This window comes from Protopterus annectens, chromosome 15.part0, assembly GCF_019279795.1.
Source record: "Protopterus annectens isolate FY-2018-M chromosome 15.part0, PAN1.0, whole genome shotgun sequence".
In the NCBI taxonomy this organism is placed as follows: domain Eukaryota; kingdom Metazoa; phylum Chordata; order Ceratodontiformes; family Protopteridae; genus Protopterus; species Protopterus annectens.
Genome location: NC_056749.1, coordinates 342,822,820 through 342,836,595, shown reverse-complemented (window position 1 = coordinate 342,836,595; position 13,776 = coordinate 342,822,820). Strand labels below are relative to the sequence as shown.

General features: G+C 37.9%; 1 protein-coding gene across 1 annotated transcript in view; it reads right to left on the bottom strand.

The window, feature by feature from the left end:
• LOC122789682 (relaxin receptor 1-like) overlaps nt 1-12,424 on the bottom strand; it is a 976,275-nt gene extending 963,851 nt beyond the window's left edge. Inside the window, exon 1 of the mRNA XM_044057098.1 lies at nt 12,108-12,424. Coding sequence (XP_043913033.1) covers nt 12,108-12,153 — 46 coding nt within the window. The 5' untranslated portion in view covers nt 12,154-12,424. The remainder of the gene's footprint in view (nt 1-12,107) is intronic.
• Nucleotides 12,425-13,776: the final 1,352 nt, after the last annotated feature.

The following is a 13,776-nucleotide window of genomic DNA, read 5'->3' as shown; positions in this document are numbered from 1 at the left end:
GATGTCAACTTCATGAGGCAGATGCCAGCCTGTAGGAATTTGGCTTAGTGCTGGAGGGGGTGTGTACTGTATTCTTTGCTTGCATTGCTCTGGCTGATGGGTGTAACATAGTGTCATGGTTGCGCATGCTTGCAAGTTGCAATAAAACCAAGTTGATTACTAATTTATGATTGAATGTTGTGGAATCAAGAACCCTGGCTGCCTAGCTGGATTTAATTAAGTTAGCAGTAGCAGTCAGTTATGGAGCAAAGGAAGGTGTCTCTCTTGAATCTGGAGCATTCAAGCTGTGTTTTGTTTTAAATTTAAAAAAAAAAAAGAGCTAGAGAACATTACTGCTTAATGTTAGTGCAGTAGTCGAGCTGCAGAGTCTGACTGTCGCCGGTCTTTGTCTTCAGTCACCAAATAGGATCACTGTGATTTAGTTAACTGAATTGGTATAAACATGAAGAAAAATGTTTTTTTTTTAAATCCATTTGGCATATTGTTTGTGTTGTCTTTCTAGAGCGAAGCAGTTAAGGTATTTGCATGTTAACTGTCATTTTAGACCTGCATAGAGCTGTTTATTCTGCATTTTTTGGGATTTATTTTCTGATCTCTACACTCGTACACTGCATCAAAAAGAGGACTTTGAGGGTTTTTGTATTGGCTTTGGATTTCAGGAAGTGCATTGGTTGAACATTAAAATGTGTGCTTTACTTTTGTTTGCTCTCCAACTTTCTGTATTTGTTTTAATTGACTACCTATACTTTAAATTGTGCCGGGAGGGAGAAAGCATTTATGAGACATCTGAGTATATGCTTCTGGCATTTATTATTAGCAGTAGCCATAGTACTTTTTGTAATTAACTGAGTGACCTAGGACCTTTGGTTAAGTGATTTGCTCAGAGCTGTACAGTTTGCAAATTGAAATTGAGAGAATTAAACTCAAGACCACAGGGTGAATGCAGCTCTCTAATAGCCTGTGTGTTTAACCTTGAGCTAAAACACCATCTATCCTTATATCTTTAGTTTAATTGCTGAGAGTGGGAGATGCCTTCTGCAAAACATTCAGTTCCGGTATATGGTGGCCATAATAATTAAAAATTGCCGAGTCAGCTTTCACATATGTTGGTTCATATTGATCTGTGTTCTTCCTGTAAGGGTGTTTCCATCTGAATGTGTAATTTCATTTAGGAAAAAATGCATTTATCTCATCTTGGATGTTTTAGAGTACACCTGCAATGCACGTGTTTTGAAAACACTTGCATTTTGTACATAATCTCATTACAATGACAGAGGGGTGGTGATCACACTTCTCTTTTAAGAAGTTTCTGCATTGATTAATGTTTTTCCTGACCACTAACTTCACTTTATTTTGCTTGAAAAATAGAACGACTTGAACCCAGTTTGCTTCCTTTGATAGAACTTTTATTGCCTCAGTCTGCATGCATGTTTAGTAGTATTTGAACTGCACCATATGCAGCATTCCACAAGAAAACAGAAAATGCTGAATAAACACTGGGAAACAATGCAGGTCTGTGTTTTGGGGAAACTATTGTGTTTGAGGATTATTAGCTGAATTTACGTTCTGGTTGAAGAGCTACTTGGGTTAGACATTGTGTGCATTTTACTTCTGAAAAGAGCTTGGTACCACTGACTTGTTTTCTTCTGGTAACCTGCATGTCACTAGCCATAACGCCACTTGACCGTTAACTGCTGATGTAGCTTGAATAAATGTATACATAAACATGTTTGTCAGTAAACATAAACTTTTGGTTGTACTGCAAGAGCATTTACTGTAGCCATTTCCTGATGCCTTCAGCCCTGATCAAAGGAAGAAGACTTAGTTTCTGAAGTATTCAGATTTTTTTCTGTGCTTTATTTGTTCCATTCATACGTCTCAATCTCTCAGAGCAAGATATCTGGATAAAGCCAAAAATAATGATGGGACAAAGGGCAGAAAACAGATTTTAAATGTTTCTCCTGTAAACTCAGTCCCTAGAATAACAGGTTTTGCATTGTGTTTTCAGAGGTCTAGGAAGTTTGAAATTCAAATGTCTGCCATTATTATTTAGTGACTTCAATCTTCATGTTGGTATCCCACAATTCCATCCAAGTGGGTGGGGCTACATGATTATATATGCAAATTTTTAGTGTCCCGATGTTTGGCTAGTTATACCTGCTTTTCATGGGCCTTTGTCCAGATTTTTGATGTTTCTAGGTTGAGAGGTATGGATGTCATCAATGCATCAGTTATATCTAATATCTCTGCTTTCCATGTCCAATCACAGGGACAGCACATACAATATAAGAAACAAATTGTAATAGAACCCCATGACACCCTACATTCCATTGTGTCTCTCTGATAATTTAATTCTAGTGGTCACCCTATGAAAATTACTTGAATTAAGCAGTGAACGATTTGAATACAGTATCAGTCAAGCCACACTAATTTTGAAGATGATTTACAAAGATCTCAGTCCAGGGCTGCAGAAAAAACAAGTGGAATCAATATGGAATGTAACATTTTATTCCTAATGATGCTGAGGTCTTTAACCACCCTATCAAGAGCAATTGCAGTACTTTTCCCTAACCTTAAACTGAAGTGAAGTCAACAGGTCATAATCTAAATAAAAAAGCAACTGTTCCTATCCAGTGATTACCATAATTCCCAGGCTTTGGTATTGGGAGACAGGTCAGACGTTATATATCTTGCTAGAATCTGAAGAACATTGCTTTAAAATAGTGGTAGTAAATGCATCTTTTAAACATGCTGGCAGTGCTAGTTTTGAAAGAAGTCCATACGATCTGAGAAATGTTTTGATTTAGAGCCTTCATGTAGGATTAACCAACCAGGCCAAACTTCAGTCCAATTCACAGCATCTTCACTGACCAGTTGATACTGTATGTGCATCATAATAATTCTAAAGTAAGTTGAAAGTATTAAACAATTTCCTGGACACAGCAGAAAAAGATCATCTGAATAAGGACACCTTGCAGCAAAGAACTGCACAAACTCCTCGCATCTAGCAGAGCTTAAAGTTCCATGCATTGCCTGTCTAAGCTACCTTACTTATTCATAACTCAAAGCATTGCTAGATTGTTTGCTGTGGCAGAGGGGTTGCTGGGAAAGAATATTGACTTATCTGAGATATGCCACTGATGTAGAACATACCTTTCATTTTAGTTTAAGCTTATCACCAGACAGATCCATCACCCACCATATGTACTCTTACCTCTGTTCTAACCTTGGGCGATGCAGAGGTTAACATTGTCGCCTCACAGCAAAAGGTTCTCCGGTTTGATTCTTGGCTGGGGTGCCTTCTGTGTGGAGTCTGCATGTCTTCACTGCATTTGCACGGGTTTCCTCCCATATTCCAATGACATGCATCCGGAGCATTTCTCCCCAGGCCTCCACTGAAAATAGGCTGCGTCCTAGTCGGACATTTCTGATCAACAAATGTTAAATTAATAAATATAACTCGCTGTGCTCTCCATCAGGTCAGCAGTCCTTGGCCTCACTAGGTATCAGATGTGCATATTCTGTGGCAACAAAATCCAGATCCTCACTGTGACATATTATAGAAAACATGTAGGTGACCTGTATCATCCACCCTACTAACATCAAGGAATTAGCCCAGCACATGCATAAAATTATATCCCATAACATTCTGGAGATCTCTGCAACAGAATATTTCAGTAGCAGGGACAAGGTTGGGAGGGAGTTACAGGAAGAAAGTGATCAGGATATTGGTTGCATCATCTGACATTTTGTTGGTATTTGGCTTTGCTCTACAGTTGGATCCCCAAGAAGTATTTATCATGTCCCCTCTCCAGTTTAGATTTCTTTGAATTTATCAATATCCCTTTCCAGTTTGTTGGATTCCAGAGAAGCATTAATTGAGATCCCTCCTTATTTAGTTGATCCCTGATGAGTATTTATCAAGACTTCTCTGCAGTTAGCTGGATTCATGAGAATTATTTATCAAACTCGCTCTCCTGTTAGTTGGATCCCAAAGAACTATTTATCAAGATTCCCCTGCATTGGATCTCTGCAAACTTTCAAAAGACTTCTGCTTGGGTAAAGATTAATTGCCAGCATTTTATAAGAGCACAACAGTTACACTCTGTAAAATCATTCTGCATTCTAAATAAAATCTAGAATTGTTTCCCTTTCTAGTGAAAGTAAAACAATGAGTGAGAAGGTCACTGAAAAACGAATCAGTAAAAACAAAATGAAAACTCCAGCAAAACTAGAACTTCCAATGTGACCTCCCAAACCTCTTGTATCAGAGGCACATGGGATATATGCAAGTGAGCCTTATGAACATCAGATGTTTCAGCTCATTGGCAATTCTGAATGCCCATTACTTGTTTCATAGGTTCATAGGTAGGTACTAGGCTATTGGCCCAAGGGCCTACGTAAGCCTAGCCAACAAGGTTCCCTGGCTTACGCCACCCAAGAAAGTTATTTTCCTGTGTCAATGTCGAGCAGACACAAGTGATCCCCGGGTGTATTTCCTATTTCCCATCCACTCATCAAGATTTTTCTTGAGTGCTAATGAAGAACTTTGCTTGACATAGATGGGTAGCCTGTTCCAGAGTATGGGAAGTCTCTGGGATAGGAATATATCCCTCCAGCATGTCCTATTTATTGTGGTGACAAGGTTTAGGTCCCTAGAGTGTGTTGCTCGGAGGGATTGGGATTTCTTTAGGTGTAGCATGTCCAACAGCTCTGGGTTTGACATAGCTTTATATGTTAGGCAGAGATCACCTCTCAGTAGGCGATGTGCTACGGAGTAAAGCTGGAGTTTTTTGAGGCGGTCAGTGTAGGGCATTAGTTTGAGTCCAGTAATCCTCTTTGTGAGGTACTTCTGTGGCCTTTCTAGCTGCTGCAGATGTCTTGTGAGGTACATTCCAAAAGGGGCGTTGTACTCTATAGTGGTTCTGAGTGTCGAGTAGAGGGGAACGATGACCTCTTTTTTCCTGGATGAGAACCCTTTTATGATGAGGTGTGCCACGTAGAAGGACTTCCTGACTACTGTGGCGATGTGACTATCAAAGGAGAGACTACTGTCCACCTGGGTCCCAAGGTCTCTCATCACGCATTCAGTGTTAAGTAGATTGCTGCCTATGTGGTAGTTCATTGGTACAGAGTTTTTACCAAAGGGGATGACACTGCACTTTTTGGCATTGAGCTTGAGGCCATGGCTCTGACACCAGGCATCTGTCTCAGAGAGGCCCTTCTGTAGGATGTTCACATCATTTGGGGACTTGACTATGGCTCCTAGTTTGCAGTCATCTGTGAACTTAGTTAGCCAGAGGCCTTCTGTGTTAGCCTGTACTTAAGAGAAGTAGATACCAAACAGGAGTGGTCCCAGGACGGAACCCTGTGGTACTCCACTTGTCACTGGTTTGAGGTCAGATTTGGAGTCTGCAACTTTTACAGTGTGGGTTCATCGTTTTAATGGACAATTTCAAGCCAATAAAGCCAAACCCCACTAGCTGTGGATATGCATATTTTGACCTTATGACCTCCATAGCACAAGCAGAGTGTTAGACTAAGCATTAGAAACACAGGGTGGTTATAACCAGCTGATGTCCATTATCATTAGAGTCACTGCAAAAATATCCCAAACTAAAAGAATGAGTGAGAAGGTCACTGAAAAACCAATCAGTAAAAACAAAATAAACTCCAGCAAAGCTAGAACTTTCACTGAGTGACCTCCCAAACCTCTTGTATCAGAGACACATGGGATATATGCAAATGAGCCTTATGAACATCAGGTGTTTCAGCTCATTGGTGATTGATTCCTTATAATGGACAACCAGCTGGGTATAACAGCCCTGTTTCTAATGCTTAGTCAAACACTCTGTGCTGACGAGGTCATAACAAGGCCGCAATATGCTATTGGGGTTTGGCTTTATTGGCCTGAAATTGTCCACTAAAATGACACAAGTCATGGGCATTCAGAATAGCCAATGAGCTGAAACACCTGATGTTCATAAGGCTCATTTGCATATATCCCATGTGCCTCTGATACAAGAGGTTTGGGAGGTCACTTGGTGGAAGTTCTAGCTTTGCTGGAGTTTTCATTTCCTTTCTAGTGAAAGGGAAATGCATTTGCATAAAAGCTTCCAGGTTCTGTATATACTCTTCAGTCTTCATACAACACAAACTCCATTTTATGAGTTTCTGCTGGTCACTCACTGTCAAATCTTCTACCCTAAATGCGCAGTGGCCCTAGTGCACATCAGGCCAAGAGGAAATCTAATCTGTTCTGCATTCTGCTTTATGGAACCAACTCCCTCTCATATCTTAGAATGCTTCAGGGAGGTACTAAAGAATTTACTGTATACAGAGGCAAAATGTGAATGTTTTAAATAACTCAATAGTCATAGCTGGTGTGGCACCAAGAAAAGATTTCTTTCAGTAATGACAAGAATTTAGTGTATATAATAAGCTAGCTGATTTATGGTTATTTTACTGTCCTTAATTGCTGTGCTACTGCTGCTAACATTTCTTGACATCCGCGGTGGTACAGTGGTAGCGTTGTTATTTCATAGCAAGAGGTTCTCCCATTAGATTCTCGGCTTGGGAGTGCCTTCTGTGTGGAGTCTGCATGTCCTCCCCGCGGTTGGGTAGCGTTTGAAAGACATGCGTGCATAAATGGGCATGCCTTAGTTGAAGGTTGGGCATCGAGCTGGCACATCAGCATTTCGTAAAAATCTACTGCCAATCATTAACGGACCGGAGTTCCGCTGTGGTGACCCCTTACCAGGAAAAAGCAGAAAGACAAACAACAACATTGCTGTTTGTGACATTGTAAATAACATGCATCAGTCTGGGCTACATAGGTTAGTTTTTAGCTTAAAAAGGGTGCATAAGGACAAGCCCAGTTAGCCAGTTAAAAATGAGAAGCTAACAATAACAAATCTCCATAAAGACCAGCTGTAAGCTGCTACAGTTGCATATTAGTACTGTAGAGAACAATAAGGCATCTTGGCAGTCATGACCTAGTTTTCTTCCAGCATTTCTACCAAGGATTTACATTCATTGCATCGTAATCATAGTCGTGTGTAGGGGGTGGCAGTGAAGTGTTTGGTATGAAGAGGCCTACACTTTTGAATAAAGTGAATAACTGAATACATATGTCTGAAAGAAGCGAAGGAAAATAAATATCTGCAAATTTTTATTTGCAATTAGTAAACCTTTCCCAAATGCTGCCAAAAGCAAATGAAACATTGGCTATTTCAAAAAAAGGATGCTGTGCTGGAAATGTCATGAACTTACTTCACGTACCCTGGCAGAAGGTTAACGCCAGATATGTGGCATTATGTAGAATTCTGAATACTGCATGGGGAATACAGTGCACTATAGAATATGAACTGAACAAGAACTGATCTAGCAGTAGATGCACTAAACATTTAATGTGCAGGAGAAACTGACAGTACTAGGCTTCTACGTATATCAGGAGACGTAGTAGAAGCCAAGACTACTTTTGTACTGGTCAGCATGGCACATAGCCGGAGATTAAATAAATATGATGCTTCAGAAAGAGTATAACAATGCAGGGACTTGGGCTTTCCCAACTTAACATTATTTAAATAAAGACCATCTAATGGGAAGTATAAATACCTGAAATGTGCTCTTCAGTTTCAGGATAGTTCAGATTATGTAGTGCATAGCTCCAGCATGCAGTAATTTGAAGAACTGCTGCATTCCTGCTTTAATGAGGTAATATTAGGACACAAAATTCAGAAAAATAATTATCGGTAGGCTTTTGCTCATAATGTCGAATCATATGAGCTGATAGGGCATTTAAGGCATACCCTTCCTAAAGACTGGAACTATATATCACGTGACACTTACAGAATGTCAGTTTTACCTACGTACTAAAAATCTGTCTACAATGCAAAGTGAGCCCAAGCCAAAATAATTGGTTATTCATGCAAATATTAAAATTTTTTGCCTGCTAAAATGTGCTTATTATCCACCCTACTCATCCAAACTAAATGTCATACTTTGTAACAGATCTCAACTTCCTCACTGGCATTTTCAAATGGGATGAGTGCAGTACCTGTGAATAAGCTATGTTGTCAAATGAGTCTCACTTTCTTTAACCATGAACATTGAACCAAAACCTTAAGAAACCTAGATAGAAGAAATTAGTGCCAAACTGCAATGATGACCTATTTTGTAATGTGTTTTGTACTGTAGGTAAAACAAAGGAATCACAAGTGTCCAAGCTTCTAAACATCCTTGTTAAACTGTAGGGTAATTGACCCCACACACTACAGGAATTTGCAGTCCCCAGTATATCCAAAAGCTGGATAGACAAATAGAAGCCTGATTATTTACAGGAGCTCTAACTAAATAAAAATATGAATTTAAATTAGATTTATGTTTGAGTGTGGCAGTAAGGTTATCACAGTGCTTTGGTCACTCAGCTTTGCCTGTGCAGTACACTGTAGAACAGAGTTTGTCCCTTAAGTTATTTGTTCACTTGTCTCATCTCCTATCTCTGTAGTCCCTCTTGAATTAAGTGAACTTGTACCTCACGGGGGTTAGCCAGTTTAAAAAAAATTCTTCAGTGCAAATTCATGACTAGAAAATATGCTGTACACTAGCACTTAATTATGGTTACTGTGAAATAAGTTGCGGTACAGAAATGAAAACACAATATATTTATATAGGATGCCCAGTCTCAAAGCATTTCACATGTCTTTTAATAAATGGAGTATTTGAATATTTCTGTGCAATTAGGATGAATGCTATTTGACAGTATTGCTAGAATCACACACAAGAACCCATCAGTATGTGCTTAGAGCTTTCATTTGGTTGATCCTAAAAAACCTACATCTAATTCCTTTTGCAGAAGTGATGCATTTTAGGAGGGAAAACTAATTGTGTACATCACTTTATTTGCCTTGTTATACAACAGAACTTAAATTTTGAATTGTAAAATTTCTCAGCATTATGTGTGTGCATTTTATACACACGTGTATGTATGCATTCATGTGTGTACATATATATATATTATATATGGTTACACATTGAAAGAATGAACATCTGAGCAAATGCTTTTTACTGTTAAAAAAAATGCTTGTATGAGGGAATGTTCTTTCAAATGGAGTTTCTGTTGGCAGCCTTTTGTTTGGGATGACAGTGCAGCAGGGTTAGAGAATTTGCCCTTACCCCACTGATGTGAGATCCTGGAGTTGGTATAATTTGCAGGGTGTGGGGGATGCTGGGAAGCTTGCACCTCTGCACAAAAAAAAAAATTCACATTTTCAGTCATTTCAGTCTCTCTAAGGTGATCTTTGTATGTCTATTGTTGTGAACATTGTATATCTCATGAGGCAGGCAGTCGTGCGTGTTGGTTTGTATATAAAAACAGAGTAGCAGCATAAATGACCAAGGAATAAGATATAAGTATCTTTAGTGGCAAGCATTATACATAAAATTGTATCCGTGTATACCCCATAGTAGCAATAATATAGCTTGTTCAGATCTAGAAACACTTAGGGGGGATGACTATAGTTTTCTTTAGTATAGATATAATAAACATAATCATATTAGGCTTTACATTCTAGAAACACTTATGCCTAAAAGCAGAAAACAAGATTATAACAATCAAACTAAGAAAAGATGCAGCATATATGCAGAATGAGAGAATTATGAAAAAGGAACAGAACACATGGTAAGCAAAGAAATAAAATAGTATGCCAGATAATAGAAAACCACAAGAGATCTTTAACAAAACACTAACCTTTTTCCTAGTAAAAGAAACAAAGCACATTAAACACATTGACATTGTAATAATTATGGCAAAAGGTAACTAAACTGTGGGCTCAACTTAACCTTTAAAGTGTGCAATTATTTTTGCAGTCGTATAATAAAATGCTATGATTATGGTATGAATAATGCTTTGATGCAGTTGTACCTGCGGTGGTTTGTCATCAGGGATTTGCAGTCATGATTATCATCCAGCAGTCCTAGGTAAATTTCAGCATACCTCTTAACTGCATATTATTGCTATACTTTCTCATAAATAATTTATGTTCTGAAACGGAACACCAAAGTGACATGCAGTACGTTAGTGCAAGGATAACAGAGCAGTGACCTCAGTGTCTCATTGCACTGCTCTGTGATTCATGTACATATTTGCATTCTGTGAAAATCAAGCTGAAAAACTGACCTAGGAGCAATCGTGCAGTGAGAGCTTTTACCTCAGTTCATGCAGAAAGGGTCATGCAAAGAATTCGGAATCGTAGTTTTAAAATGTGTTTTTTCTGTTCTATGCCACTTTTTTCCATCTCATTCTTTGACCAGCGATGGATAGGTAATGCATATAGAAGCCTGCATGCATCTTAGAATAAGTCCCAAGACTTTTCTGAAAAATGTGTTGTTGCATGCACTAAATATAAACTTCTTGTGAGCATTATCTGCTATTTAAAAGTGAAAACATTGTTCTGCAAAATGTTTTTTTCTTGCAATGATACTACTGCTTACTTTAAAGTCTTTACATCAGTATCACACTACAAAAGAAGTCCATGCTTATTTTTTTTCCTGTAAATTTTCACAAACTATTTATCTTACAAATCATACAATGTGGACACAGAATCAGGAACGCTTTCTTCAGTTAGACTTGATCTCATAAATACTAATTTTTCCTTTCTGGGTACTTGTTTTTATTTATTTATATACACTTGTTTACAAGACTTACACAGGCATCATTTTTATACTAAGCAATATAAACAATAGTCAGCATCTCTCAGTATGTATGTTTTGCACTACAAGCATTTGTAACAGTTTTCTACAGGCTCTTCTAAGTTTCTAGCTGATAAAATATAGAAGTTAGTAAGGCAACTGGCTTGGCATTAATATATACATAAATTATGGAAATACTACACGTTTTTATGATAAACAGCACCATTTCCAATGTTCTACATAGAGTTGCTATACTTTGTCACCATGACATTTTACTCTCTCAAGTATGTAACTCTTATGATATTAATGGAAATGAGATATGCATTACAAGTAGCACACAGTGGTTAATATCTTCATTGGATTAATATCTTAAACCATATTAGTATGCTTTTACTTGTCAAATGTGCCAAAACTTTGTTACTTGGTTAAAGAAGCTAGCAATTAAGATTACAGTAAGCAGCTTGTGTCCAAATGAAAACAATAGAGTGATGCTGCTGTAGGTCCGAATTAGGTGAAGGACAATGAAATGTTAATTTTCTGATTTAGCTATAGCTCCTTTTGTGAAATTGTAATTAGACGTAGGGAAACTAGAGTAGAATTATAAACGATAAGTTCTAAGCATTACATATTTACAGAATTGCTGTGGTGGTGTTTCTACAGTAGGCATCTGCCTTTTATCTACAAATTAAAACCGTGTGGTTTTCAAGAGTGCTGTAATAGTTGAAGATGACTACAAATATATACTGTACTCCAAGTGAGCATTATTTCATTATGTTCTAAGGAGTTTAGCTAAAATAAACACTGTGTTTATAAATAGCATTGACACCAGAGTAGTAAAGATAAGATTCGGCTGACGGTCTCTTCTGTCTGTAGACACATTCCTAACTTAAGCCTCAGACATTCTATTCATAACGTGAAAAATATTGCTTTTATCACTGTGGCACATGCATGAACTTTACTGTAAGATTTAGACAGTTGCATACCCCGAGACAAGTATCTTCTACCATATGAATGCTCTGTCAAGGAAAAGCATTGATAGGGCAGCAGTAATTAATTTCCCTTCTAAATCATATCCAGGGCTTCCATACTCAAAATGTTATTTATTTTGGAGAGATTAACACACAGGAAATGTAACAGTAACTTCACATCATACCTTACCGTTTGAGAGAACAGGTTTCCTTAATGCATTTAATAAATATCATACATGCACTACCTCATAATAAACCTTTCCATTTTTTTTAGTATTTCTGTGCAGACCACTTGTAACACACACATGCTGTTCTTGCTAACTTTAATTACATCACTCTGGTGTTAAGATCATTTTGTTTATGAATAGTGCTAACAAGATGCAGCACCTTGGAAATAATACGCGTTGCATATTTCCTTCTTTCAGATTCAGATAAATGAGTACTTACTTGCTGTAATGTAGAGTAATGAAAAGATTGTAACCGTTAATGTCATCTTTACTGTCCGCTGTTATCGGATAGAATCCCAATGGCCCTACATGGGAAAATCTTTCCACAACAGAATAAAGGGCAGAGTAAAACTTCCAGCTTCTCTCATCTGCCTCAAACACAGATGTGCACACTTCCTTAGAACCTCACTCTGTCTTATTTAATACGACTAGTGAATGGTGTCTTGCTGCTTCCTGTACCTAATGGTGTTCACATTTACACAGACGTATGTGCTCTGTTCTCTGACTGGTAGCAACCGATAACAGCTGTCTCACTGCTCTTCTAGCAGCTTTTCTTGAGAGAGCGAGAGAGGTTATGTGTGGTTGTAGATGATATATGCATCTCTGTGAGTCTGCTTGCAAACTAGGAAAATAGAGCAGAGTTCTGTTTGCCAGAGTGACTGCAATATCCAGACTAAGAAATCAGAGGATTTCTTTCAAAAGTGTTTGCCACTTAAGTGAATTGAGCAGGGCAAAAAGCTTTGCAATGGTTTTAGGCTTGTTTAAATAATAGTTAGGTCCTTGATGCATAATAGCATAATCTAGCTCAGGAGTAATTTCTTTTCCGCATTCTGACTGTAATAAAAACAGATTTCAGAAACATGGTTCAGCAGTCTACTGTGTGAGAACTTGGCTATCGCAGAACAGAGGAGATAACAGGGTGTTTATGTATACTACTATTGCATGGTGCTCGCTACACTAGAGCGCAAGGGCAATAGCAGGATTTTGTTGTCCCACACTTTCTATATGAGAAAATGTCAAAGCTCCTATGCTGTCACAGTGCAAGTCTCACAAATGCTCTCTGCTACTCTCTTTACAGTGATAAAGTGAGTTTACCATAAGAGCAGTATAACACACACACAGCACAGGTAACGTAGTATGTCTCTGCATCACAGTAACTGAACCAGAATTATTGTGTAAAAATGTCCATTGTAACATGACCTAAATGAAATCAGAAAATCAGAATGCTGCTGTTTATTTGCTGACTATATAAAGGGACAAACGCAATGTAAACAATTTTAGCCATAACCCAGTACAAATAACTTGTATCCAAGCATATAAAATGGATAAATGCAGCTTTCATACGGTCTGAAATAGTTACTGAAAATGGTGCTGTACAACAGAGTATTGGATACATAAGCAGTGATATAATTGAATGCCACATAAAGGGTTTCCATAAGAGCACTTTGTGTCAAACATTTCCTAGCTATAAGTAACACCATAATGATATATGAGAAAAGGGTATTGTGCTCCCACAGACCATCTTTTCTTAAATAATTCTGATGCCATAGCCATAAATATTTGAAGAATATGAAACTTTTAGTTCTTTGCCAGTCTAGTGTTGGTAAAGCATAGACAAAGAAATCCTAAATAGGAATATTCATTTATCAGAATACCATATAGATCACAATGGATGTTTGGATGTTTGAATGCAGTTACAATATTGTGGCAATTATTAAAATGTACTGTCCATGGAATAAAAGTGTCCAATTACAGTTCAGCTGTAAAAGCGATAGCAGAATATTACTGCATTACAGAACATGTAGCACAGGTGTATTGTCAGTGTGAGTTAATACAAAGATGAAACCACACACAGTTATGTACAATTGTTTTACAATGATTGAGCTGTT